Source organism: Manacus vitellinus, unplaced genomic scaffold (assembly GCF_001715985.3).
Source record: "Manacus vitellinus isolate BGI_N305 unplaced genomic scaffold, ASM171598v3 scaffold_13_pilon, whole genome shotgun sequence".
NCBI classification, from domain to species: Eukaryota; Metazoa; Chordata; class Aves; order Passeriformes; family Pipridae; genus Manacus; species Manacus vitellinus.
In genome coordinates this window covers 15,298,016-15,322,200 of record NW_021938999.1, presented here as the reverse complement: position 1 = coordinate 15,322,200, position 24,185 = coordinate 15,298,016, and the positions used below count along the sequence as shown (strand labels likewise).

Sequence of the window (24,185 nt, the reverse complement as noted above, 5' to 3'; positions counted from 1 at the left end):
ACTCATTGAAAAGGGGAGGGTTTTTTAGCAGTGGCAGTTGGATTTCATCTCAGTTTTCTAAAGTAGGATGGGATGAATATGAGCCACAGCCTAGTCCACTTCAAACTTAACATGTAAAGACACAAGATTACAGTAATTTAGAAAAGTGAGCGATACAAGGAATAACCTTGGACTCAGAATTGAGAGTGTTAAACACACAGAATTATGACACTAGTTCTAGTTTTATGATTTTTCCACACAAAATATATCTTGGTCCATAGAATCATAGAATATCCTGAGTTGGAAGGGAAACACAAGGATTATTGCACACAACAGCCCCAAGAATCACACCATGTGCCTGAGAGCATTGTCCAAATGCTTCCTGAACTCTGGCAGGCTTCGTGCCATGACCACTTTTCTGGGGAGTCTGTTCCACATTGCTGCAAGTAAAATCCTTTGTTGGAAAATGAGTCAGAAAGTAAACATTTAAGCTATTGAAACACAGCTGAAATTCATTTGCTTATAATTAAAAGGAATATTCATTTAGCATTTTTTCAGTGTTTGCCCAGATGCAATTAACAATACTTAGTTCTTCTGTAGTGAATTTTATACTTAGAGCACTTTACATATATTATCTAATTAATTATTATCTAATTATTATGTAATTAATCTTAATAATTAATATTGAACTGTAGTTAGAATATTAATTGAGATGTAAAGCAAATTTAAAATTGAAGCGTAGAATTTGAAACACAATTTTTGAGACACAGAGTGGTTTGGCCAATAAATATGAAAAGTCTATTTGATTTTTTTTTTGTACAAAAGAGCAAGTGCATATAATAAAGCTAAAAAGGTTAAAAAATCACAATAAAATAGGTAACTAACTTTCTGCTTTGTGTGCTCCACATGCATTAATCAAATATTCTCCCTCCTTCCATTCCTCCCTTCCATACCGTGTAATGAAACAGAATGAAGGAATTTGCTTACTAACAAATATGCCAACAAGGGACAATTTACACATTATATGTCCATACTGGAAGAGTCCCTTTGCTGAGTATAGCAACTACTCCTTTTGCCAGCATTGATTTTTAAATTTCATTTCTGATGAATTATTAATAATTTGGATCAAGGTGATAGCAAAGACAATTGATTTCTTCTACTGAGCATACTGCAAGGTCTGGATTCTTGGTTAATAAGATGTTGTCCTCTAGGTTTTTAATTTAATTGGTGGATACTTTATACCTGGATATAAAAAGCAAATTATGTAGGGCATTTTAACACCAGTTGTTTATATTTGAGGTTCAAATACTGGAAAAATAATTATTATCAGCTAGGTTTCAGAGTTTTATATGTCTTAAATAGTTATCTGAACAGATCAGCATTGGGGTCACCAAGTTTTTTGATGAGTATCTTTGGCTTGGTGTTATTGTGGCTCATTTTCTTTACCCATTCAACAATACTAATACACTACTAATGCTTATGTTAATGTAACCTCTAATTGTTTGTAAAATAATTACCGATTCTGCAGAAGAGATGAGGGCAAATGGTGATGATCAGTTCTTGAGTCACCTGATGGGGATATGTGGTAGCTGAAAGTGGAGGAATACTTTTGTGGCTACCAACACCATGGTTTTACCTCCCCTTCCCTTTTCAGCCTCTGTTTTTTGCTTACATTGGGAGAACATGAGCTAAATGTAAAAAGTAGAATCCTCTGCTTTTCACAGATGAGAGGCAAAACTGTCTGGCCCACCCAGGACTATATATGAGGGCAAAGTGATTCTTTACTATCTGGCTCCATGGGGACCAGATTAATCCCAAGGGGACAGCAACTTTTCAGTCACTGCACAGGACACAACAGTGAGGAGCTATTTCAGTTCTTTAATGAGACTCGTCTCACTTAACTGTTCACATGGGCAGGATCATCACCAACACTCATAGAAGGCTTTCTTTAGAAGCAGTAGGGAGAAAAACAGATACATTTAGGACGTGACTCATTAGATTTGATTTAGCGTAACAGGATCTGTGTATCTGGACTACATGCATGACACAGGCTTGTTGAGACAAGCAGGAGTTTGAAAAGTCAGTAGAACAGGAAATTGTCCCAGGATTTAAGGATTTGGTTCCTCAGAGAGTAATTCATACTTCCAATCAACTTCTGAAGGTAACACTTTGAAACAAAGATGATGGCATAATTAATTAAATTTGTGCTGTATACATAACCAAATACTGAAATTGCTTACCTCATACTGAATGATTTTGGATATTTCAGGATTTCTTCCTTCTGCCAGTTAAAGACTAATACTAATCACAGTGGACTGAAAATCCTTTTGTTCTGCATAGCAGTAAGACAAATGGTGTACGAGGATCATTTGCATTCTGTTATCCATATTGGTTTAAATACAAAATAAATAAAAAATAGATACTGTCAGTAATAGAATTAAGTTTTGCTGTCAGTCAAAAAACACCTACATTCCCTGTCATATTTGACTATAGTTTGCAGTAGTTGGGATGATTGTAACGAAATGTATTTCTAATATGTTTCTAGTGATAAATAATAAAATGTAAAACATTTCCTTCTTTTTATTTCCAGTGTCCCAGTAAAACATTCGGAGGTTTTGATTCCACCAAGGACCTTCCTGATGAAGTTATAACATTTGCCAGAAGTCATCCAGCTATGTACAACCCAGTATTCTCCATTAACAACCGTCCAATCATGATTAAAACAGACGTGGATTATCAGTTCACACAAATTGTGGTAGATCGAGTAGATGCAGAAGATGGCCAATATGATGTGATGTTCATTGGCACAGGTAGGAAGTCCTGAATCTACAAGGTGCCTCCAGGCATGGTGGAAACATAAAGCAGAAAAAATTTCATACTCTGAAAGACGGAACACTGACAGAACAGGGTGTACCTGTGAAAATTTGGGGCAGGACTCAAAACCGTGCGTGTGGGGAGCTCTTTATTACATATGTTGACTGTTACAGGTTCAGGCCGTGGCCTGCATAGCTAAACTCTTTAGGAGCTTTGCCAACTGGATTAAGATGAAACCACCACCCTCTTTTCAACTACTGTTATTAGGGATTTTTATTAGAAATATCTTGCCTTATTAATTATAATTTAGTATTAAAATGAGGGTTTGAAGTGCAGCATAAGAAGTATTAACGCAAGTAAGGCAAATATCCAGGTATGGGAAATGTCTTGTGTGCCTTTCAAGTATTTCAAGTATTGCCTTAAGATGCTCAACTCTTTAGCCAAAATGATGCATCATTTTACTTGAGATGAATATATCTGGCACATGCAAAGTGTTTTCAGAAGAGCTGATATTCAAATAGAAACATGATATCCTTTCCAAAGCATTTTCAGAATCATACAGCTTGGGCATCTCATAAAAGTGGAAATATGCACTCAGAAAAGACATTTGCTCCAGAAAGGTAATAATGAGAAATAAATGTGTCCAGAAAGTAGGTGATATTCATTTTCCTAAGTCCAATACCTTCAGAACTGTGCTGAGTAGTAGTTGGTGGATCTGTTTCTTCACCTCTGAATATTTTCCATTGGTGGTCTGATGTTTCAACTATGTTGAATAAAAGTATTTTAAACTTCTACTGAACATAATTGCTAGTAATTAGACGTTGGCATCATGAAGCCAAAACAAATCAAACCAAAACCCTACTGTTTCTTTTCAGCTTTAGACCAAAGAATATCTGTCTGACTGTCTCTCTTATAACAGTCCAATTTTTTACATGCTTTAAATACAATTCTGGTACTCTAGACCTGGGGTCAGATTTCCAAAGCAATAAATATCAAGGTCCCTTTCATGTCGATGCCTGAAATATATTATGAGTAAACTGAGAGCTGATGAAGTTTTGTGTACCAAACACTGTGCAAGCATAGCAATTCAGACCATTTACTGCAGAAAATGCAGCTCTGCAGAAAGGGTTATGGCACTTTAAAGCTGTGAACTGAGTTATTAGATACCAGTGCTATAGTATGCTCTTGCACAAAACACTGAGAAGTATTTCCATATGATTTTATACAACGCATATATTTTTCCATCACTCATTAGAGACTTCAGTGCCATCTAAAGTTGGCAGTATTTGGTGCCTTTCAACAAGTCTTCTATGACCTGTCAGCTCAGGAAAAAAAAAATAATTAATGGCAATACTCCCCTTGGCTGTGCTGTGAGGAAACAAGCCCTTCAGCATCGAGAGTATGATGCTGAACAAACATAAGGAGTTGATTTAAGTCTATATCTTGAGCAAAAGAGGTGCCATTTATCTCACCAAAGCTTGGTATTCAGACTGAAAAAGATGCATTGGTTTCTGCAAGGAAAAGCAGTAAGTTCTTCCAGAGAGAGATTCGTTGTACTTTCTTCAAGACCTCTGTTAGAGTAAGGTGAATAGTAACACAGAAGTTCCTGTCTGTTTTCAGACAGTGCAGGAAGATTTGCTTAAAGCTGAGCTACAGCTTTTAGATAGTTACCATTATGTATACTAATTCTTTAGTTATCATTATAGTAGTTCTTATGTAAATCGGTCAGGCAAGATCTCCCTCTAAAAGAACCTCAGTGATAATTTTTACCTTGAGTTGGGAATTTAGGCATCCACCTAATTCCCTAAACCATTAATATTCAGGTGTGTGGTAAGTGCTTGGGATTCCATCCAGTGTAGGCAATAGCCATGCCCAAGAACTATAAGCAAAGTATTGAAACATTGTTACTTGTATTTGCCAAAAGATATTTCAGCGGCAAAATCCCACCTTTACAGCTGTATGTATAGTGTTATTATTTCTTGGAATACTACTTTTGTCCATAGAAACTGTCCTTTTCCCAGCAGGACTTTATACCCTCATGGGGCAAGAACAGGCATTACAACACCCATGCTTGGAGCTGGAATACAAAAGATGTGCCATGCTCCTCTAAGCTCACTATCCGTACTGTGGTTTTCAGAATGAGGAAAGGGCATCTTCCATGTGGGGGAAAAATTAAAGAGGCAGAACCCAGGCCCTGCCTGCCTTCTCACTGAGCCAGCTGGTCAAAGTCAAATGAATCAGAAACAGATACACAATCAGAGTGTATTACATCTTCCCAAGCAAAGAACTAAACCAGGGAGCAGATTAAGGACTCTAGTCCATTTTCCCACTTGATGATCTAAAGCCAAAATTATGCTCTCTGGGGTATGACTGGGTTTTTCTGTGCAGGTCTGTCCCATCAGATTAGATATATTTCTCTGTGTTTTCCCATTGCTGTTACAGTAGTCTACATTATTCCCATGTGCTGCTGAACTGCAATATATTGGAGAAATACTTTTTTTTTCCTTTTCATTGAATAACTGATGATAATTGAACACAACATAATTAATAGCCACCCAGTGTGGTCACATTTTCCTTTCCTGTGGGTGAAATCTTTAGCTGAGCAGTTTCTTTCCCACTGTGATTGTACCACTGTGTTTCACAATGAAAATAAAATCCTATCGGCATACTTGAAAGTATATCAGAAAAAAACAGGATTTAAGATATGCTCTTAATGCATATCCTGAATGTCTAATGTTTGGGATCCTTTGGCACAGTCAAAGTACCTCTGTCAGTAAAACAAATTAATAAGAGTAATTTTATCTTACTAAGCAGAGCCTATTGATCCTAAAGGAGACGCCTCATTCCATTTGTGTGAAATCGTTTGAAATACTACTCTGTAAAACTTGATCTAGAACTCAGATAAAGCCCCACTTTGGTACCTGTGGCCTGACCAGAGTCACCACAGTGATTAACACAGTGTATCTTTGATCTCAGAGGCTTTCTTGAGATCAAGCAATTGTAATTGTTGCAGGATCCACTTAAAAGTCAGACCTTTTGTGGAAACAACATTCTGGGAAGCTTGTGTGTCTGCTCAGTGCCCACTCAGACTGTTTCATGAAAAATCTCCCTTTATTTCTAGGAAATGGCATTTGATAGATTTTGATTGAGGACAGTCCTAGTCCAACACAGAATACAGTTGTGACACTTTGCTATGCTGTTAAATTTATTAGATCAAAGTTCTCTGTTTTTTACCTGTAAAATGTATTTTCCTCAAAACCACAGTGCAAAATATTGGGATAATTAAGGAAATGAACTCATCCATTAAATTACAAATATAACAAGTGCTAAGTTATCTGTCGTTCTGAATTGCTCTGTGGATTTTTTCTCTTCTTGTTTTAAAGTTTATATTGCATTTGTTCTATACTGCTCTCAATATTTGTTGAATTAAATATATTCAATTAGCACCAGTAACCATAATGAAAAGCACTTCCAAACCCACTTATCTAGTATATTTTACTAGCTTAGTTTTTACATATAGCTACCTAAATAAAAACAAAGTTGTGTTTTGCTTTGCTGTTACTTTAAGAAATAACTGGTTTTTTTCTTTTTAAAAAAGAATATATGAGTTTGTGACTAATACAAGAAAACATTCTTGGTGGGGGGGGGAATTACATCTTTCTAAACTTCCAAAAATATGTATTTAGAAACCAACATCTGCTTAAAGGGAAGCAGATGGAAAAAAGAAAAATCTCAGTTCTACAGGATATTCTAGGTTTTCTAAGATATTTTAGTACAAATTCATTTAAAGAGGTTAAATACCAGAATTTTGTTAAAACGTTAGCTCTTAAGTTAGTTGCCCTATAAAAACATTTTCAACGTGTGTAATCTCTTTGTTTCAATTTTATGCATATTTTAAATATAGAAGTGGTGTGTTGTCATCTTTTTAATCAGAAGTTTCAACTAACACACACAAATATATATAATTATAAAATATATATATACTTGATTTTGTGTAACTGATGGTTAAATTCTTAAGAATGTTGACCCTTATAGTTCTTTCAGAATTTTATCCACATAAAATGCTTTGTATTTTCCTAAACTATTACTGCTGTAGGATGTGCAACATGAAAATTCCTCAGGGATGTAGTTGGTATACCTATGATACATTTATATGGCACTACACTTGGTTGGTTAAAAAGAAAAGTCACATACAGAGTGTTTGCATTTCAGAGAGTCTGCAGTGATGTGTGCCAACCTGGAAATGATTCTTTTGCTGTTTTTTTCCTGGAAATTTTGTTCATGGAAACAAAGAAATAAATCACAGATGCAGAAGCTGTATAACTGAGGTGGTCTTCAGTCTCAACCATGTTGACAAAACCAAAGGCTGTAGCTCTGGAATTTCAAGTGCTGGCCTTGCACATGTTAAAGCCAATTACAAAACTCCAAAAATGCAAATGGATATAATATTAAAATTCTGGCACACACCTATTTCTAAACCAAAGATTGAAGTTGTATGCTTTGTACTCCTCAGTGAAGACCAGTACCTAACAGAGAAATGTCTTTAGGGGCTTATACATCTTCAGTACTTTGTTTGACACAGGGAAGATCTCACGTACTTGAGAGACCCAACAGATTCATCTGTCTGACAACATTTGTCCAGATGGTTTTATGTCCATACTGTCTTTACATGCATTTTAGGAAAGACAAACATCATATTCAAAATGGACTATAAAACATACCTGGGTAAATGTAATACATTTCCTTCCTCAATTATGCATCTGTCATTTTATACTGTCACTTAGATAGTATTTCATTGCAGTTTATTCTTTAACAACTATAGTAGTATATATCTTCTTTGTTGCATTTTGATAACTGAAAGACTTCAGTAAAATTCCCTACTGAAATTCAGTGTTTTCTGAGGTTATTTTAAATAGCAGCTTTTAATTTGAATGAGTACTGAGAGATATGTAGCTTCACAGTCTTTATATGCGAAATAATTATATACTACAAGAAACGCTGGCTGCTACAAAACTTAAGTATTCATCTTAAGCACCTGAAAACTCCTTTTTGTTTTCTTTTCAAGATATTGGAACAGTTCTTAAAGTGGTTTCAATTCCTAAGGAGACTTGGCATGAATTAGAGGAAGTCTTGCTGGAAGAAATGACAGTCTTTCGGGTAAGTGAGGCTAAATTTCAAGTGTCAGGTTGTAGATTTCTCTGTGGACAGCTGCAAACTCAACTTCTTGCACTCTAGCCAAGGAATAGCCTGGCATACACCTCTAATTAGCTTGTTATTTAGAGACCCAGACACTAGTCAAAATAAACTTGAAACTTTCAGTGCTAGCTGGAGGTTAACGATAAAAGGAATGGTATTGTCGACTCTTTTTTGGTGGTTTAAAAAATAAATTATTATTTCTAAATCTTAGAGCTGTTGCATGCCGGAGTTAAATATCTACCTGTGCAAGTCTAGGAATAATGCCTGTCTGTTGTCTCCCAGAGTTATGCAATATATGAATTTATAGTTGTATCAACTCTTAACACTATTCAGACTATCAGCATATTGTAACTAGGAAGATACTTTGGGTAAACCAGTGACGTGCCCAGATTTTTTACAGCTAAGGAACAAAGAAAGTGTTTATATTTTCAAAGGTGACTTAGGGACTCAATTTCATGGTTTGACACAAGGCACCGTAAACACCTCCTAAACTTCAGCACTTTTTGGTGAAAATCAATCTCTTCTATTTTTCCTTTTGAGCCACCCAAAAATTACGGCATCCCATAGGCACTCCTGCGAGGCGAAGCTGAGCAAACCTTTCAAACAGTTTCCAGACAGAACGCAGGAAGGTCTCGTGTTTTGTACACAACAACGAATCATTTACGTTCCCCAGGTTATTCTTCTTGTCAGTGCCTTTTTATGGTACGATTTCACTGGCTCCAGGCTTTTGGGGGGTTGATACCTAGCTGGGAGCACGAGGTTAATCTGACGGCACGAAGATGATGTTTGCGTGCTCGGAGGGCCTCATGTCGTGTGGTTTCGATCCAGATGTGCTGACAAGGACTGTGTCCTGGACCCGCCAGAGGGGCCCAGCCACCATGTCCTCATCAAACTCAGTTGCCATCCCTTCATCTTTGGTTTCTGAACAGAGACAACCTATGTAAACAGAGCTTATAAATATTTTTATTATTATTTCCAATATTATGTTTAGTTTTCCTTATGGGAAATCTTGCTTTTACTGGTCCCAATCTTGTTTTGAGTGCCAGATATAACTGAAATATGTGTGTCTCTGTTTCTGTGGTCATTTTTTTTGAGGGCAGACAGTAGAAACTATAAGTAAACTATGAGTAACATTGGAGAAGTAATTTGTGAATCCTGGCTTTCTTTTTCTTTTTTTCCTTTTTTTTATACATCCAAAAGTCATTACATTAATGCAGAGTAATTTGGCAATTGCTGATAATGTATGAGTCTCTTCTCTAAATCAAGTAGAAGTGCCAAGCTAAAGGAGATCAGACAGAATAAAAAGGGAAACAAGGAAAATAAATGGAGTGAGTTTTATTTCGGAAAGGTTTTACAGAAGCAGAATAGTTAGTGCCAAGTTCAAATTTAGTATTTTACTTTATGTGTGTATTTTTTCATTACACAAAAGGATTTTGGTGCTCTGATTTACTTGAAAGCTTTTTTATCTCCTTTGGCGTGTTTTTAAGCCTTAAAAAGGGCATTAATGTATTTCAGTGGAATAAGGAGAATTTGTGTGCATGAGATATGAATCTTTCAATAGGGAATTTGCAAAAGATTTTTCATGTACCTTATCCAAATGTAAGTTTTCTTTAGTTGCTAAAGAGTCCATGTACATCATGAACAATGTATTTTGGTGCTTAAACCGCAATGTTCTGAGTACAATGCTTTCCATTTATAATTCCACAAAGCTGAAAACCTTTCATGTCTATTACATTGATAACAAATGCCTCTTTTAACCCCATTTGTGCAATATTTATCTGAACAGCTGAGCAAACAAACTAATGAGTTCAATTTCCATTCAAAAGTTAGGCTTAATCGATGCTTTCTAATATAAGATCTGTTAAACCCCCTGCAGTGGCAAGTCCACATGCTTACCATCCACTGACCCATATCAAATTCTCTCAGGAAAACCAAGTTGAAAGCCACAGAAGTGTAAAAGCTTAATAAGGACTTTATTAATGTACATAACCAAAAGTATAATGCGTGGGATCAATATCAAATATTTAGATGGAATAAAGTTCATGCAAAATTGACTTGCACACTTTGTAACCAAATTATGAAGTTTTACTCTCAAGATTAAAATCCATCCAAGAAACTGGGCCTAAAAGGTGTAACAGTTGATTAAATAATGGATATTCTAGGGAGTAAAAAGCCTCGTGCTCATTTCAGTTCTGCAAATGTGAGTAACTTCTTTGTAAGAGAATAGTGTGGTGCAGTCAACAAGATTACTCTTGGGATTAAGACTTGATATTATGAATAAAATTTCACAGGAATCGGGTTTTCACCTTGGTATGGTTAAAAGACGTTGCTTATTTCAGTGTTATCACCCTTAATATATAGTATCTATGAATATAGCCATTATTATTTTCATATTTCCTGGGAGGTTCTTTCAATGGAATTTTAATATTAAGTGTAGAAAGTAATTTCAAGATGTGAAACTAGTGACAAAATAATCACAATGAAACTGTAATAATAATGGAAAATTACATGTCTACAATCAGTACAGCAATCAAAGATGCATGCAGATATGTACATGCATTCTAATTCATTTACAGCTAGAAATTATTCCACTGCAAAAGACAACAAGAGTTTTATTACTAAAGAGTTCATAGTTTAATTTCAGGGTTTCTAGGTTGTGAAAATAGCATTGTAATAGAATTTTTATGCTTACAGCTCATTTTATATTTTAACTCTATTTTTCCCTAGGAACCCACTGTTATTTCAGCAATGAAGATTTCCACAAAGCAGGTACTATGTGCACAAACGTTAAATCACTTTCAAATATTTATTGGTCTCTGTCTTTTAGAGACAGTAACTTGGCAGTCAGCAGAGACATATTAATTGCGGCAGCAGCATCCCATCCCTTTACATAAACATCAGTAGTTTCTCAGGAAAATGTGACATGCAACAGAGAAAGGAAAAGTCTAGTTTGTGTTACTGGTAAGGTGGAAACTAAACACAAACTAACCAGGTGTCTGGTGGCTATCTAGAAAAAAAGCCAAATAAATTCCATGTTATAGAAAGTTTTCATGACAGAGAAACTGTTGAAAAGGAGCGGACAAACTTGGTCCCTTGCTTTAATGGGACTAGTTCTAGTTTCTATAGGAATAGTACAGTACCAAATGCAGATGGCAGAAGCAAAGGATGGAAATGAGACATCCTCCTGTCTTTTTTCTCCTATGCCCCTTCCATTCCTGGATGTGTGTCATTCAGCTTTCAGAAAGAATTTAGATCTGTTTCAGTCCAAATTTTCCATGCCCTTCTGGTTCAGTGATGTGGTTAGGATATGGGTTCAAGACTCCAGAATTTATATTTCCTACTTTCTATTGAGTACACTAATAGCTAACTGCTTACAGAAAAGATATGTATTATAAGGCCAGATCATAACTAAAATGAACTGAACCTCTTGATGGATAGAGGTGAAGTTTTGTCTGACTTACAGTAAAAGTGATTCCTGAATTTCTAAGCAAATACAGGGAATTATTATTAGGCTTCTTTGTGAAGCAGTTGATGAATTATATAGTCATGCAAAGAACACTGAGTTGCAGTCCAGGAATGAAGTGGGTATTAAAGGCCTATCTTCAGTTTTGCCTGGAATTCAGTGGATGGAACCAAGCCACTGTCATTTCCTGCTTCAGGACTCTGAGCATAAAACTTAGTGTCAAATTTAACATTTTTTTTTCTTCTTTTTCACATTTGTGCTGATTTGAAGCCTGATTTAGTGAATATAAGTACCTTGTTCGCACTCATTAACTTTTCTGTTAATGCCATTGTCAGTAAAGAGGAGAATTGGTATTACTTCAGGACTAGGTGCACGGAAAATTGTGCATGTCATAAATTAGATTTAGTTAATTCATCTACCTCACTCTGTATATTAGTAAACAGAAATTAAATTCATTCTGTAATGGACAGAGCCTAGTATTACGTTTCAAATTATGCATACTTAACTCTGAATTCACTGTATTTAGGAAAGTTGTCTGAAAGCAGTCATGTGTTTGATAAAAAATTTGGGGTGAGAACGCTCTTCTAGGATACTTTACCACCTAAACCAACAAAAATGGCAAGACCAAAAAAAAGGTACTATTGCATACTGGAATATTTAAAAACAGACCTGTCAAGTTGTATATATGCTCACATCATAGCAAAACGCTCTACTTTGGATTATTTTTATAAGTACATTCCCTTAAAGCAGCCAATCATATGTGAAAATTGACCGTGCATTTTCATAGAGCTTCTTCTTCAAAGCATCTTTAGTTATTCAGGAGAGATTACAATTTTCCTTGAGTCTTCTGAAAACAAATTTACACTGCTAAAATTGTTTAAAGCTAAAAAAGAGCATACAACACAAGTTATTCAGGCAGAGTAAAACTCATGAAAAATCAACCAGCCTCAGGCTAAAAATGACAGAATCATGATACAGGGTGACAAACTTTTGGCAGTATGTATGAAATAAGTATACGGCAACATGTTTCCATTTTACATTTATGATTTAAAAATCCTTTAGCTCTAAATCTCAAACACTTTACTCATTGTGTTCTGATAAGCAGGGCAGTTTTTGTATAAACAGCACGATAATTCTATGCATTGTAGAAAGCAGGAGCATGAAATGTAAACACTAAAACCAGCATGTTCTATTGAATGCCTTAAAAGCAATCACTTCATTTTGGTTTTTCACTAACAAATCTTTCATCCAATTAAAAACATGGTACTGGAAGCTTCTCCTTATTTCTTAATGTTTTTACTACTCTGTTCAAAGCTACCTCTTTTCCCATCATGCCAATCTGTCATGTTACAAATTACTCTTCTAAAGACCAAAATCCACAAAAATTCTTCAGGAGCAGAACTTAACTTAAGTTTTAAATTGTGTGAAGCTATAAGGCTCCCATGTCTCTCTCTCTGAGTATAGATTTGACCCTCGAGCAAGTGAGTCTTTGAGCAAGGGAATTTAGCCTTTATGTGCAAGACTAAGCCTTGCTAGTCTTTTGCCACTCTGCTGTCATTAACTCACAGGAATTGCATCTGTATTTTCTCACTGAAGCTACATATTTCTCCTAATTGTGTTTAGAGCCCTAGGTTTGTGTAGCCCTATCACTTAAACAGTGTATGCATGGTTAGTAATAGACACAAACCATCAGAGGATGGCATCCTTAAGCTACTGCAACACGCTGCAGCTGCCTGAGGTCCCAGTTCTGTGGGACACCCTTGCCCTGAGCCTGTCAAGTGGAGCTCCGTAATTTTTTCCTTGATTTAGAAATGTGGGACCAGGCCAAAAAGTCAGACCTGGCTTTCAATCAAAGGTGAAGTTTTGTGGAGCAAGCTCTCATCTCTTTCTCAGGTTCAGGTTTGTGATGCTCTTGTTTCAAAAAGCAATTGGATTTCTGGTGAAATGGGAAAAGGACAAGAAGATCCTGAGCTGATAAAGGCCAAGTCCTTGTCTGACGAACTGCTTTGAAGAGCTTTTGGTTTTCCTCTATAAGATTTTCAAGAAAAGTGAAGGCAGAGACCTTGAGAAATACCTTAGTGACTATTTTTTATAATATATTTCACAAAATACTGATTTTTTTTCAAATATCACCATTTCTGTCCGTATTGGGAAACACTGACAGAAAGGACTGGCTCAAAATAGATATATCACTTAAACAGTCTCCTGAACTATTCTGCAATCGCTTTCCAAGGCATAAAATTTAGTTAAATGGGATTTGAGCCTCGTGCTCCCTAAAGTTCCTTTTAAAATTCTGCTTAAGTTCTTCTTTTAAGCATTACATTTTTTTAATATCGCTTTCTTTTTTTTTTTTTTTTTTGATTCCAAATGGAGAGTTCTGTTATCTCTGTCTGACTTGGGAAAGACTGCTTTTTTGGGCAGCACCATGGGGCAAACATAAAACACTGGATTGCTTAGAAAATTAATGTCTTCAGTTTTTCTTGTGTTCTAATACTTCTGCAAGAACTTTTAGAGGACAGCCTTTTTTTTTTACCCCTCTCTGGTTTGATCTGATAATCAGCTCATTGATTAAATTAATGTCTTGGGAGAGACTCTGACAAAAGGCAGTTTGACTGTGTATGGCAAAGTAAGGTCAGACCATTGATGCAGATAGTTCTGTTACTATTTTCTGATTTTCTTACTACCTGGATTTATATATTGTTGGTGTCCAGAATAATTATCACCAGCTGGAGTCTAAAACCAGGATCAGAAGAGCAGCAAACAGGGCAGCAGCTTCAGGCTGTGCAGCACCTGAAACACATCCTGAAGTTCACTGGCTGAACTTATCTGAAAGGAATAGAGTCTTTAGGTAACCCTATTTTGGCCTCCGTTGTTTTTTTGTGGTTGTTTTTTTTTTTTTACATGTTTCTGCTCATTCTTTAATTCTAAAGACATTTATTAGAAATCATGGAGGGTTTTTTTACCAAATGAAATTGGTTACAGAGGTCCATGAGAAACCATTACACCATTCTTTATTTTCCCCTGTGCATTCTCTGGGTTGATTTTTATATTAGTTGCACCACACATTCGTATACGCTTATACAGATATTAATGCCCCAATTACACAGGACTCAGATCAATACCATCTGGACATTTAAGATACTTAACTGAAGCTCTAATTTGACCTATGCTGCCTCCCTAATCAGTAAAGAGAAGAGACATCCCTTGAGAAGCAGTTAGGTCACCTAAGATTTGAATTGCTGCTCTTTTTACTGCAGGACATAGCCCTAGGTGGATACTTGATTAAGTGACTTAAGTTAGAGAGAATCAGCTTATCATGTCTGTTGCCTGTTCTCTCTTCTCAAGGCTACAACACTCACTGGGACTGGTATGTGCAGTTAAGGCTTTGTGTAGAGCTCTCTGTGGTCAGAGATTTTTGCCTGGAGAATGTGGGTTTACAGCCCAGCTATGAAACTATAATAGATGGAAACAGCTGCTTAGAAAGGGTTTAGTTTTCAATTTACCAGTAAATTTTCCTGTGGGTGATTTCCTTGTCATATTTTCCTTGAGAAAATACAAGTGTTTATATAAATGCACGGGATGTTTCTGTTACAATTAATATGTCTGTATAAACTGCCAAGCTGCTGTCTCTGAAAGAAGTTAATGCAACACCTTTTATGAGTGTTTTTGGTGTTGCTGTCTCCTGGTATCCAGTGCTCATAATTTCTAGTAGGTAGGTGACCTCAGCTGTCTTCCATCCCTGAATTCCCTGGAAATGGTGCCTCTGGGACATCACAATGCAGGAGATGAAGAATTTTGAAAACATTTCTTGAAATCCTGTTTTTCAATTTATATTTTCCAAGAAAGGAAAATGAATACAAATTTGTATTTTCTCGGTGGGACTGCTTGCAGTGGGACCTTCAAAAGAAAGGTATTCATTACTCCAGCATGGGTGCTGGGTGACAGAGTTTAACCTTTGGATAGACAAATGTCAGTGTTTCCAAAACAGAAGGATTGTACCATTGAATTTTGTTTATATATTTTCTTTTCCCTAGTTTTGCATCTCACCCATACTTATTTTCTTTGTGAATTAGTGCTAATCTGAAGTATCTCTGTTTGGACTTTCACATGGGATCAGAAGTTCAGTTTTCTCGTATCCCTCTGGGGACCAACTTTCCTAGTGGACCACATGAATTTGATATCAGAGAGGAAACTGAGAGAGACAAGATATTCTATTGTGATGCCATGTGAGGCTGTAATTAATTTTGCATGCATGGTTTTTTATTTACTCCTACCTTTAAACTTCATCTTCTACTCAACACTAGTTTTTATCCAAAATAAAATAAAGCCTCTCCCCTCATTAAAGATAGGTTTTAGTTAGAGTATGTGACCTACAGAAAAGAGTACAAAACACCAGAATTATCAGACATGCAAAGACATGCATGCATGGCAGCACTTCCAAACTGGAATATCTTAGCATCAGTCTGAAGTAATTTACTTCAGGTTTCCCCCTCACGTACATAAATCAAGGTCATACTTAGGAAATTTGTGTTGAAGTTTTACTTTTTGTTTATATTCAAAAGTATATTCTCCATTGTGTTCTCTCACTGACTGTGGTGCTTTCCCAGTGCGGGGATCTGAATGAAAAAGAAAAAATTGAAGAGTACTTTAATTTTTTTACTGTTTAAAGAAGTGACTGAGAGCTTCATGCAAAAATAAAGTTTTTCCTATTTGATTTTTTTTTACCCTGGGGACAATTCTGTTCTCATTCCTCTAGTGTACATCAGGATCACGATCCTTTATTGTGTTTGTAATGGCCCTAGCATCTGATTATATAACTTTGTTATGCCTTCCTAGAAAAAAAAAATTGTATTTTGCAATATTTTTTTAACTTTTTTTTCTTTTTTTTTTTTTTTAATTTTTATAACAGCAACAACTCTACATTGGCTCAGCCACTGGAGTTTCACAGCTTCCTTTGCACCGCTGTGATGTGTATGGAAAAGCATGTGCTGAGTGTTGCCTTGCAAGAGACCCTTACTGTGCCTGGGATGGTTCATCTTGTTCACGTTACTTCCCCACTGCTAAGAGGTAAGGACAGTTTTGGATGGGTTGCTGTTTGTTTGAACTGATGGTCTCAATATGACCAGAGGGCTTTGGAGATTTTTCCTGAGATGGTTAACTGGAGCCCTTTCTCCTCCAAAGAAAACATTGTTGTGAGAGTTACATGCAATATGAAGTCTTGGTCGATTTAAAGTGACCACTGCTACTTCTTGGGCTGGCTTAAAAAGCTCCTGTAAGGAAACATTCGTAGAAGAGTTCTCTTTGAAATGGATTCATAACTTCATATCCATTTATAAACAGAAAAAAGAAAAAGAAATCCTTTTCTCTATCTTTAGAAGGGGGCTTGAAATCAAAATAGAATCTCTACTTACCCAAGTAAATTATTCTGTATTTTCATGAATTCTAATTCAAAAGAAATATCTATAAACTGTTTGGACATCAGTAGAAACTTTTTCCGTGATAACGTTGTTATTATTCAAAAGTGTAGCTTGCATGTGTTGATGTGTGTCCAAGTGCTACCAGACCAGCACAACCACTTTTACACTCAGTCTGTAGTGACACTGAAGGCTTTGCAATGCAAACATTAAGGGAAAACCGATTCCACAAGTCAAAAATACCGATTTTATAAAAAAGTCACAAGTCTAGTTGCCTGATATGAAGGTTTAAAATAATATTTTCTTTGCCTGCCTTTATCTCTGAAACTCTTTCTCTAAAAGTGTACAAGCTTGTTACTGAAGAGCTCGGCTACTGAAGTAGAAATTAGGTATAACTGAATAGTAATCACTTGAAAATAGAAGCAGACTTTGGTGTAGTGTTGAGATTCCCATGATAAATTGGCCAAAATGATTTAAAAAGTACTCACACTAAATTGAATATGCCAGACATCATCTATTTAGGAAGAAACAAGGAATCTAAAGGTTTAGATAGGTAAGGGTTTATGTAGATAAAATTAATGGTAGCAATACTAAGCTGAGAATGTCAGGACTCCAAATTCCAGGTTTAGATCGTTTGTTGATGCAGATGAAATGTGGTAAAGGGTGGGAAGTTGAGTTTGTATCACAGACTTTTCAGATACAGGGGATTAAAATTTCAAGGTTTACATTACAATGCATCCTAAAAAAAGAAAAGATTACAAAAATAAAAGCTTCTCGTGGAACATCAGGTTTTATTTTTTGCACCAGGAAACAGAGTTGATCTGAGACAAACTTCTTGTGAAATTCTGTGAAAATAATTGAAAAGGAGAAACGGAACCCATCCCAAAAGAAGACCCAGTCAAATTTTCTCAGCTGTGTGGACTAAATTCTTATTTCTCGTGGTATCACGGCAGCTTCTCTGGAGGAGGATTGAAGGGAGAGGGAACAGTGAGGTTTTCAAAGAGAGTCTAAGAATTTGATTTGATCTGAAGGTTTTTAGGATTAGAAACCAGTATGTTTGAGTACTGCCTCTGAGTTGAAGGAGGCAGTAAGGTCAGGAATCAGTGATTTACTCTTTTCTGCTACTCTCCTATGCTTCTTTATCCCTGAATCTCATCGTTTCTCAACATTCACTAGCACCCATTCCTACTCCCAGCCCATCTCAAGATCCACAGAGCACATAAACTGTCATTCATCTGCTTACACTGATGGAAGAAATAGGGCTCTTTGTCTTTTCCTTATCTATCTCCTAATGCACTGCAGACTGAGCTCACTGTTGCCATCATGGGTAAAGGGACTGGGACCTCTTCTCACAGGAATTGCGGGGTAGAGTTACTGGGGCTAAACTGGGTTGCACAGCCATAGAAAAACCTTGGGGTGCAGAATTTGCTCTTCTTAAGGCCACTGTGAAAGAAAAAGTTAGTCCTGGGGAGCTTGTATCCGAAAAATGCATTCAGAAAAAGCTGCTGTCTCCGCCACTTCCCCCCAATTTTCCCTTGGCAGCAACAGCGGCAGAGTCAAGGTCTGTGTTACTGGGGGAGAGGATGCTCGGTTTACCTGGTGCCTGCTGTACCCACTGTCTCAAGCCAGCTTGGAATGCATCTATGATAAAATCAGAATTTCAGGGAACAGCTTAAATGTCAACATTTTCCTAATAATAAATTCTTGTGATTTTAGGCTCCAGAAATATTGGGAAAACTGAGTCCTGAGGCACTTGTACAGATGCTTTACTAGTAGTTGCTTTTGGGGTTTTGTTTGGGGTTTTTGTTTTGTTTTGATTTGATTTTTATTCTATTTTTACAAGCTTTTATAAGCCTTGATTTTAATTTGCTTCTCTTTCTTTGTGTATTTTACAAGTATAAATGACAGTCCAGAGCTCCTGTTGTGTGACCACTTCACTTTACCCCATGCAGATGTGTTCTGGTTCATATTTCATAAATTATCATGTTGATACAATTGTGATATGTGCGACATTTTCCTAAGATTCTGACTAAACATCTCATCCAAACTTCATTAACAGTAATATGAATCTTTCCACAGACTTTTTTTCCTACAAATAGTATCCTATGACATGTTTCCAAATTTAGGAAGGAGTAGCAAAATTTTATGATTCCTTAAGTCTTGGGTGTGGTTTTGTCAGTGGTAATGAGTAATACAGAGATATTGGAAATTATGATTAGTACATTTTTTGAATCATGTATCAATCAGCAGAAGATTCCTTATTACTAAGGAGTGCTAAGATAAACACATCATGAGTTTAAAGAAGTTTTTATTCAGAAAAATATAAAATATTGGTAATCTCAATTTAAAAAAAATTCAGATGAGCAAAAAAAAAAAAACCAACTGTTGCTGTACTTCATGTAACTAATTTCAGGTTTAACATTCCAGTAGTTTTCAGTAGAAAAAGATATGGTTAAAATCTTTCAGGCAATAGGAGTCAGCTGAGCAGTTGTGCCTCAGAGAGAACTCTTGGCATGTGCTGATGCTGGGCTATTAGTGAGAGCCTGCAAATAGGGCTGGTGGAGAGAAGAGAGATGGTCTGTACCGCAGAACAATGGCTTTTAAAAATGTGGGCTGTTGTCACAAGGGAGTGACCAACAGGGTTTTTTACAAGGCTACTTGACTTTTGCATATCCGTTGCTGGATCCCATAATCTGAAATCGCAGCATTGTTCAGCAGCCTAATCCTCTTTGTTCTCCTCTAATTTTGCAAGCCCTCAGGCTTTCTCCGATTCCTAAAGTAAAGTGCTCTCACTTGAAACACATCTTTGTTTGCCTTGTTCTTTTTTTCTTTCTTTTTATGTGAAAGCTTTTCTCTGGCTCAGTTGAATTTCGTGTCACAGCTATTTAAATAAAAATAGGAACAGACAAAGAGAGAACAACACATGCAAAATAAAACTGTATAGAAAAGCTCTCTTTTCTGAAATACATTTTTTTAGCACAGATCAATATGTTTTTCAAAAGAGCCAATAGAATTCAAACTGGGAAAAAAATATACTATGTTAAAAGGACATGCAATCAAAGGTAGAACTCAGACTCAAGCTACAAAAAGTGGAATAAACAGCATTTCAAAATCTTCCTTTTCAAGTGTTTTATTCTGTTTATTCTAAAGACGAAGCCATTTGCAACAGTTATGTAAAAGGTTTTTTCAGAAATGTTTTGGTGAAATCTGTAGTGGCTGAAATGATCTATGTAGTTTAATTTAGGTTTTGTAGAAAATACAGCACTTCAGTATTCTTTGAAAGCCACCCATTCTAACATTTCATCTATCTAAAAGGTGCCACAATATTCAAAGTATTGTGTACTTGCAGAACAGCTGTAGCTTCTTCATGGGTTTTGATGCATTTTAAACTGTACTATATATATTTTAATCCCTCAGCAATCCTGTATCTATGAATCAGGTAATGAATTTGTCTGTAATCAATATTGCCCACACAGTGAAAATAAACATCATATTTTATGTAGTATATCTTTAATATTAATAATTAGTATTGAATATTATTTTTATTTAGTTTCTCAGTGCAAGAGATATGTATTTACCAGTTTCTGAAGACTTTATCTGTAAGAGTAAAGCCTCATTCTACAAACTGTGACAATGCACAGAATATAGTAGTAACAATATGGTTTCCTTCCTAGTGTAGTTTAGATGCCCTTGTGACTTCTGTAATTATATATGTTCCACTCATTGCTCTTCAGTCACGGTGAATGTGTGTGCTGACCACTTGAGAAGGTCACTAACAGATTTCAAATGTGATATTTGCAGGCGTACTAGACGACAAGACATCCGAAATGGAGACCCGCTTACCCACTGCTCAGACCTGCAGCATCACGGTGAGTTATGGGCACAACTGAAGTGCAACTAATTTGTATGTAATTTACAGACTGTGCATGAGTAGAGTAGGAAGCATGTCAATGATTTGTTGGTGAAATAGTCTCGAACATCTGTGAAAGATGAATATAATACGTCATTATCCCAATTTAGATAGCTTACAATGGCCTGGATCAGACACTAAAGAATATTTGGCGTTTTTTGTTGTTGTTTTCCTCAAGTTAACAGTTTTAAACATTTTAATTTTCCTGCTTCTTTTACTTGGTACTATACCATCAGGTTAGGAGTATTATATCAGAAAAGACTTGTATCTCCTTCAGGATGGCAAGAAATATGTACATATTGTTTTATATAGTTTGCATAAGATAATAAGCAAACGTGTTTGTAACTACCTTGGCAAAATGTGGAATGACCTTTGTTGTAGGTGTCATGCTAAAAGCTGTTAAGATCAGGATGTTCCTTGCAGTAGGCCTGTCCCATATGCTTTCAGCATGGGTTTTCTTGGACATATTTTGATTTGGTTTCTTGTCAGCTGTTTCATTTTCACAGTGTATTGATCAGATTCCATTCTGGACTTAAGTTTGACTGATAAACTTCACACAGTTACTAATTTGTTGCCAAACTTTTCAGAAGACCTTGACTCAGAAGATTAAAAATGTCCCTTTTGCTGTAAGTGGAGGGAACACTTAGGCAATACTTCCCTCTGCTGGAAAAAAGTGAATCTTTATGATTGCAGTAGGTCTATATGCACACAGGATATTCTGAGTTGAAAGGGACCCACAAGGATCATCGAGTCCAGCTCATAAGTGAATGGCCCATATGGGGGTCAAATGCACAACTTTGGTGTTATTAACACTGTGCTGTAACCGAATTAATCCAAGGGTTAAACCTCTGGACAGATCTCTGGGATAAGGAGGTGACTGAAAATGGAGATACCTCAAAATCCTCATGTCCTTCCAGTCCATGTAATAACAAAAATGACAAATAGTCCAAAGTTGTACTTCTGTGTCAGCTATAATAATATTATAATTGTCAGCTTTATAATAATATTATAAATGTCAGCTATAATATTAGTCACCACTAATACATTTCACGAATAGTTTTCTCTGTGTTCCTTTCAATCATTTGAAACTCACAGCTAACATTACTATAGCTTTTCTTTTTACTTCTTGGTTGTCAGACTCAGGCCAAGTTACTCAGAAGGCAAAAGGATTTGTAAAAATGCATGAATAGATTGTGATCAGTCTGTAGTTGTCACATTTTGAGAACTCATGAGAACTGGTTTAGATTTGAACTAGTCAATTGGCACTAGTAGAAAGTTCAAAAATTTTGTGTTGCATCATATCAAGTAATGCATATACAGTGCAGATACTGAGGCTGAGATGACGTTTCCCAATAGAAAAATTTCATCAGGCACTAAATGTTGATTTTAATACCAACAGAAGTGTGTCTTAGCTTTACCTTTTTACTCATTACATGTTACTCATGAGTAAAAATATGACCTGGCCTACCACATGTCTTTAATTTTAATGTTTTCTAGCCATTGCCTGCTGTGCTTTATACAACTGCAGGTTTGTTCTTTATTTTCATAGGTGAAAAAAGCATTTCAAAACACTTTGGGTTTTTTTATATCTTCCCATATTTGGAAGCATATTTATCTGATAAAGATATGTTCTGTCCAAAGGGAAGAGAGTAATACAGTTTTGCAGTAATCCAGAAATGCATTTTTTTTCATTGCAACAATCATGGCACCCCTGATCACAAGGAGCTTTGATACAGCTTTGTCAAAATGAGAAGAGCAAGTATCAGTAAGTTACAAAGAATACTGAGGGAATGTAGTTCTGGATCTTAAACTTGAAGGATGCACTGTCAAAATGCTTGATGAATGGTTTAGACTGGTCTTGAGATAAATTTTCTCTAAATTAATTGAGCTGTAAATCTATTACATTTTCCAATATTTACATGTCATTTACACATGATCGCACAGTATGTGATTACAGATGACTGCATGGCCTATGCCAGTTTCCTAAGCCAACTTATGCTGAGTTTTTTCCTTGGTTGTGACTAGTACTTTTCTGGACAACAGATGACGAATTGGGTTTGCCTATAGCCACAAATAAGCTCCAGCAATATTTTACTACTTGTCTGCACATTCACTTGCAGTAACTGCCAGTTGATTCTCCAATAAAAACATAAAAAAAGAAAAATCTCACTTTTAAAGATATTGCAGAAACCAACTTTGTGATCAATCTGAAGCACTAATGTTTTTAATAAGGTTTACATGGCTCTTTCCATTGCCCTTCAGTGCAAATGTATAAGGACTAGTATAAAATGACTACACAACAACATTAGAGGGAGCTGAGGATCCTTAGCTGTACAGATGTTTGGCCAGACATTAATGCTTAAATCTAAAAGCATGGACACCTTTGTGTCAGCTAAAGAACAATCTTTTTTAAGCATAACACACACGTTCTATCAAGAAGTTAATCAATCTTTTTTTTTCTTTTTTCTTTTTTTTTTTAAAGAATTTGTAATAGAAGAGATACCTTTTTGAGCTGATTTATCCCAGAGCAAGTTCAAAGAATCACTCTTGAGTTAAACTATATAGTAAGATTGATTCATCTGCAAAGCTGTCTTGCTATAGCTACTTGGCCTTTCATACTTCTTTGGTTATGTCAGAAATTATGTACTTCAAGGATATTTATCAGGGTAGTAAACTGATACTGCTGTTGGGTTCATTTTGGAAATTACTGCTCTCAGACAGGATTTTGGGCTGAATTTCATAACCAACTCCACAATTTCTATACTTTTCTAATTCCTCCACCTGCTTTTCTGGACTTCCTAGACTTTCATTCTTTCTTCTAGTCTCTTCAGCTTCTCCCTCAGTCCCAAAGCTGCACTCCGATCCTGTGATTATTTGATCACTGCTTACTTTCTTGCACTCCATGTGCTAAATGGTTCATGGACTTTATAGACATTTCTGGACCTGCCTTCTGCTCCCCTAAATCATGGCAATGGAAACTCAAGGATCTCCTAAATGCTTCCTCTCTCATCTGTCACCCATACTTTATTTTCTGCAGCTGTGAAGAAATTTAAAGAGGGCTTCACTCACTTTCCATGGTGTTTTCTAACACACTAGAATGTCATAGATCAGATCCAAGAAAACAGAAGTTTGAAATGGTGTCAGAGCACCCAGTTTCAAACAAAAACTTGTGACTAGCTCCTTAGATACTAAGGATATCCTAGGTATTGTTTTCCAGCAGAAACTTCTCTGTATACTTAAAAATATGCCACTCTTCTTGGGCAGTGGGACTTTTGTGAAAAAAATACCTGTTTTTGTCTTTTCTACTAACATTTAGAGTCTAGAAGATTATCTTCCTCAGATCTAATGGGACCAGTGTTATATATGTTCTACTCCTATGTAATTCACTTGAACTCAGCTGTGTTCAGGA

General features: G+C 36.1%; 1 protein-coding gene across 1 annotated transcript in view; it reads left to right on the top strand.

The window, feature by feature from the left end:
• The window catches only part of SEMA3A (semaphorin 3A), a 164,291-nt gene that overhangs the window by 134,695 nt on the left and 5,411 nt on the right, over positions 1 to 24,185 (top strand). Inside the window, exons 11-15 of the mRNA XM_018068111.2 lie at positions 2,570 to 2,789; positions 7,859 to 7,950; positions 10,717 to 10,758; positions 16,362 to 16,519; positions 20,668 to 20,735. Coding sequence (XP_017923600.1) covers positions 2,570 to 2,789; positions 7,859 to 7,950; positions 10,717 to 10,758; positions 16,362 to 16,519; positions 20,668 to 20,735 — 580 coding nt within the window. The remainder of the gene's footprint in view (positions 1 to 2,569; positions 2,790 to 7,858; positions 7,951 to 10,716; positions 10,759 to 16,361; positions 16,520 to 20,667; positions 20,736 to 24,185) is intronic.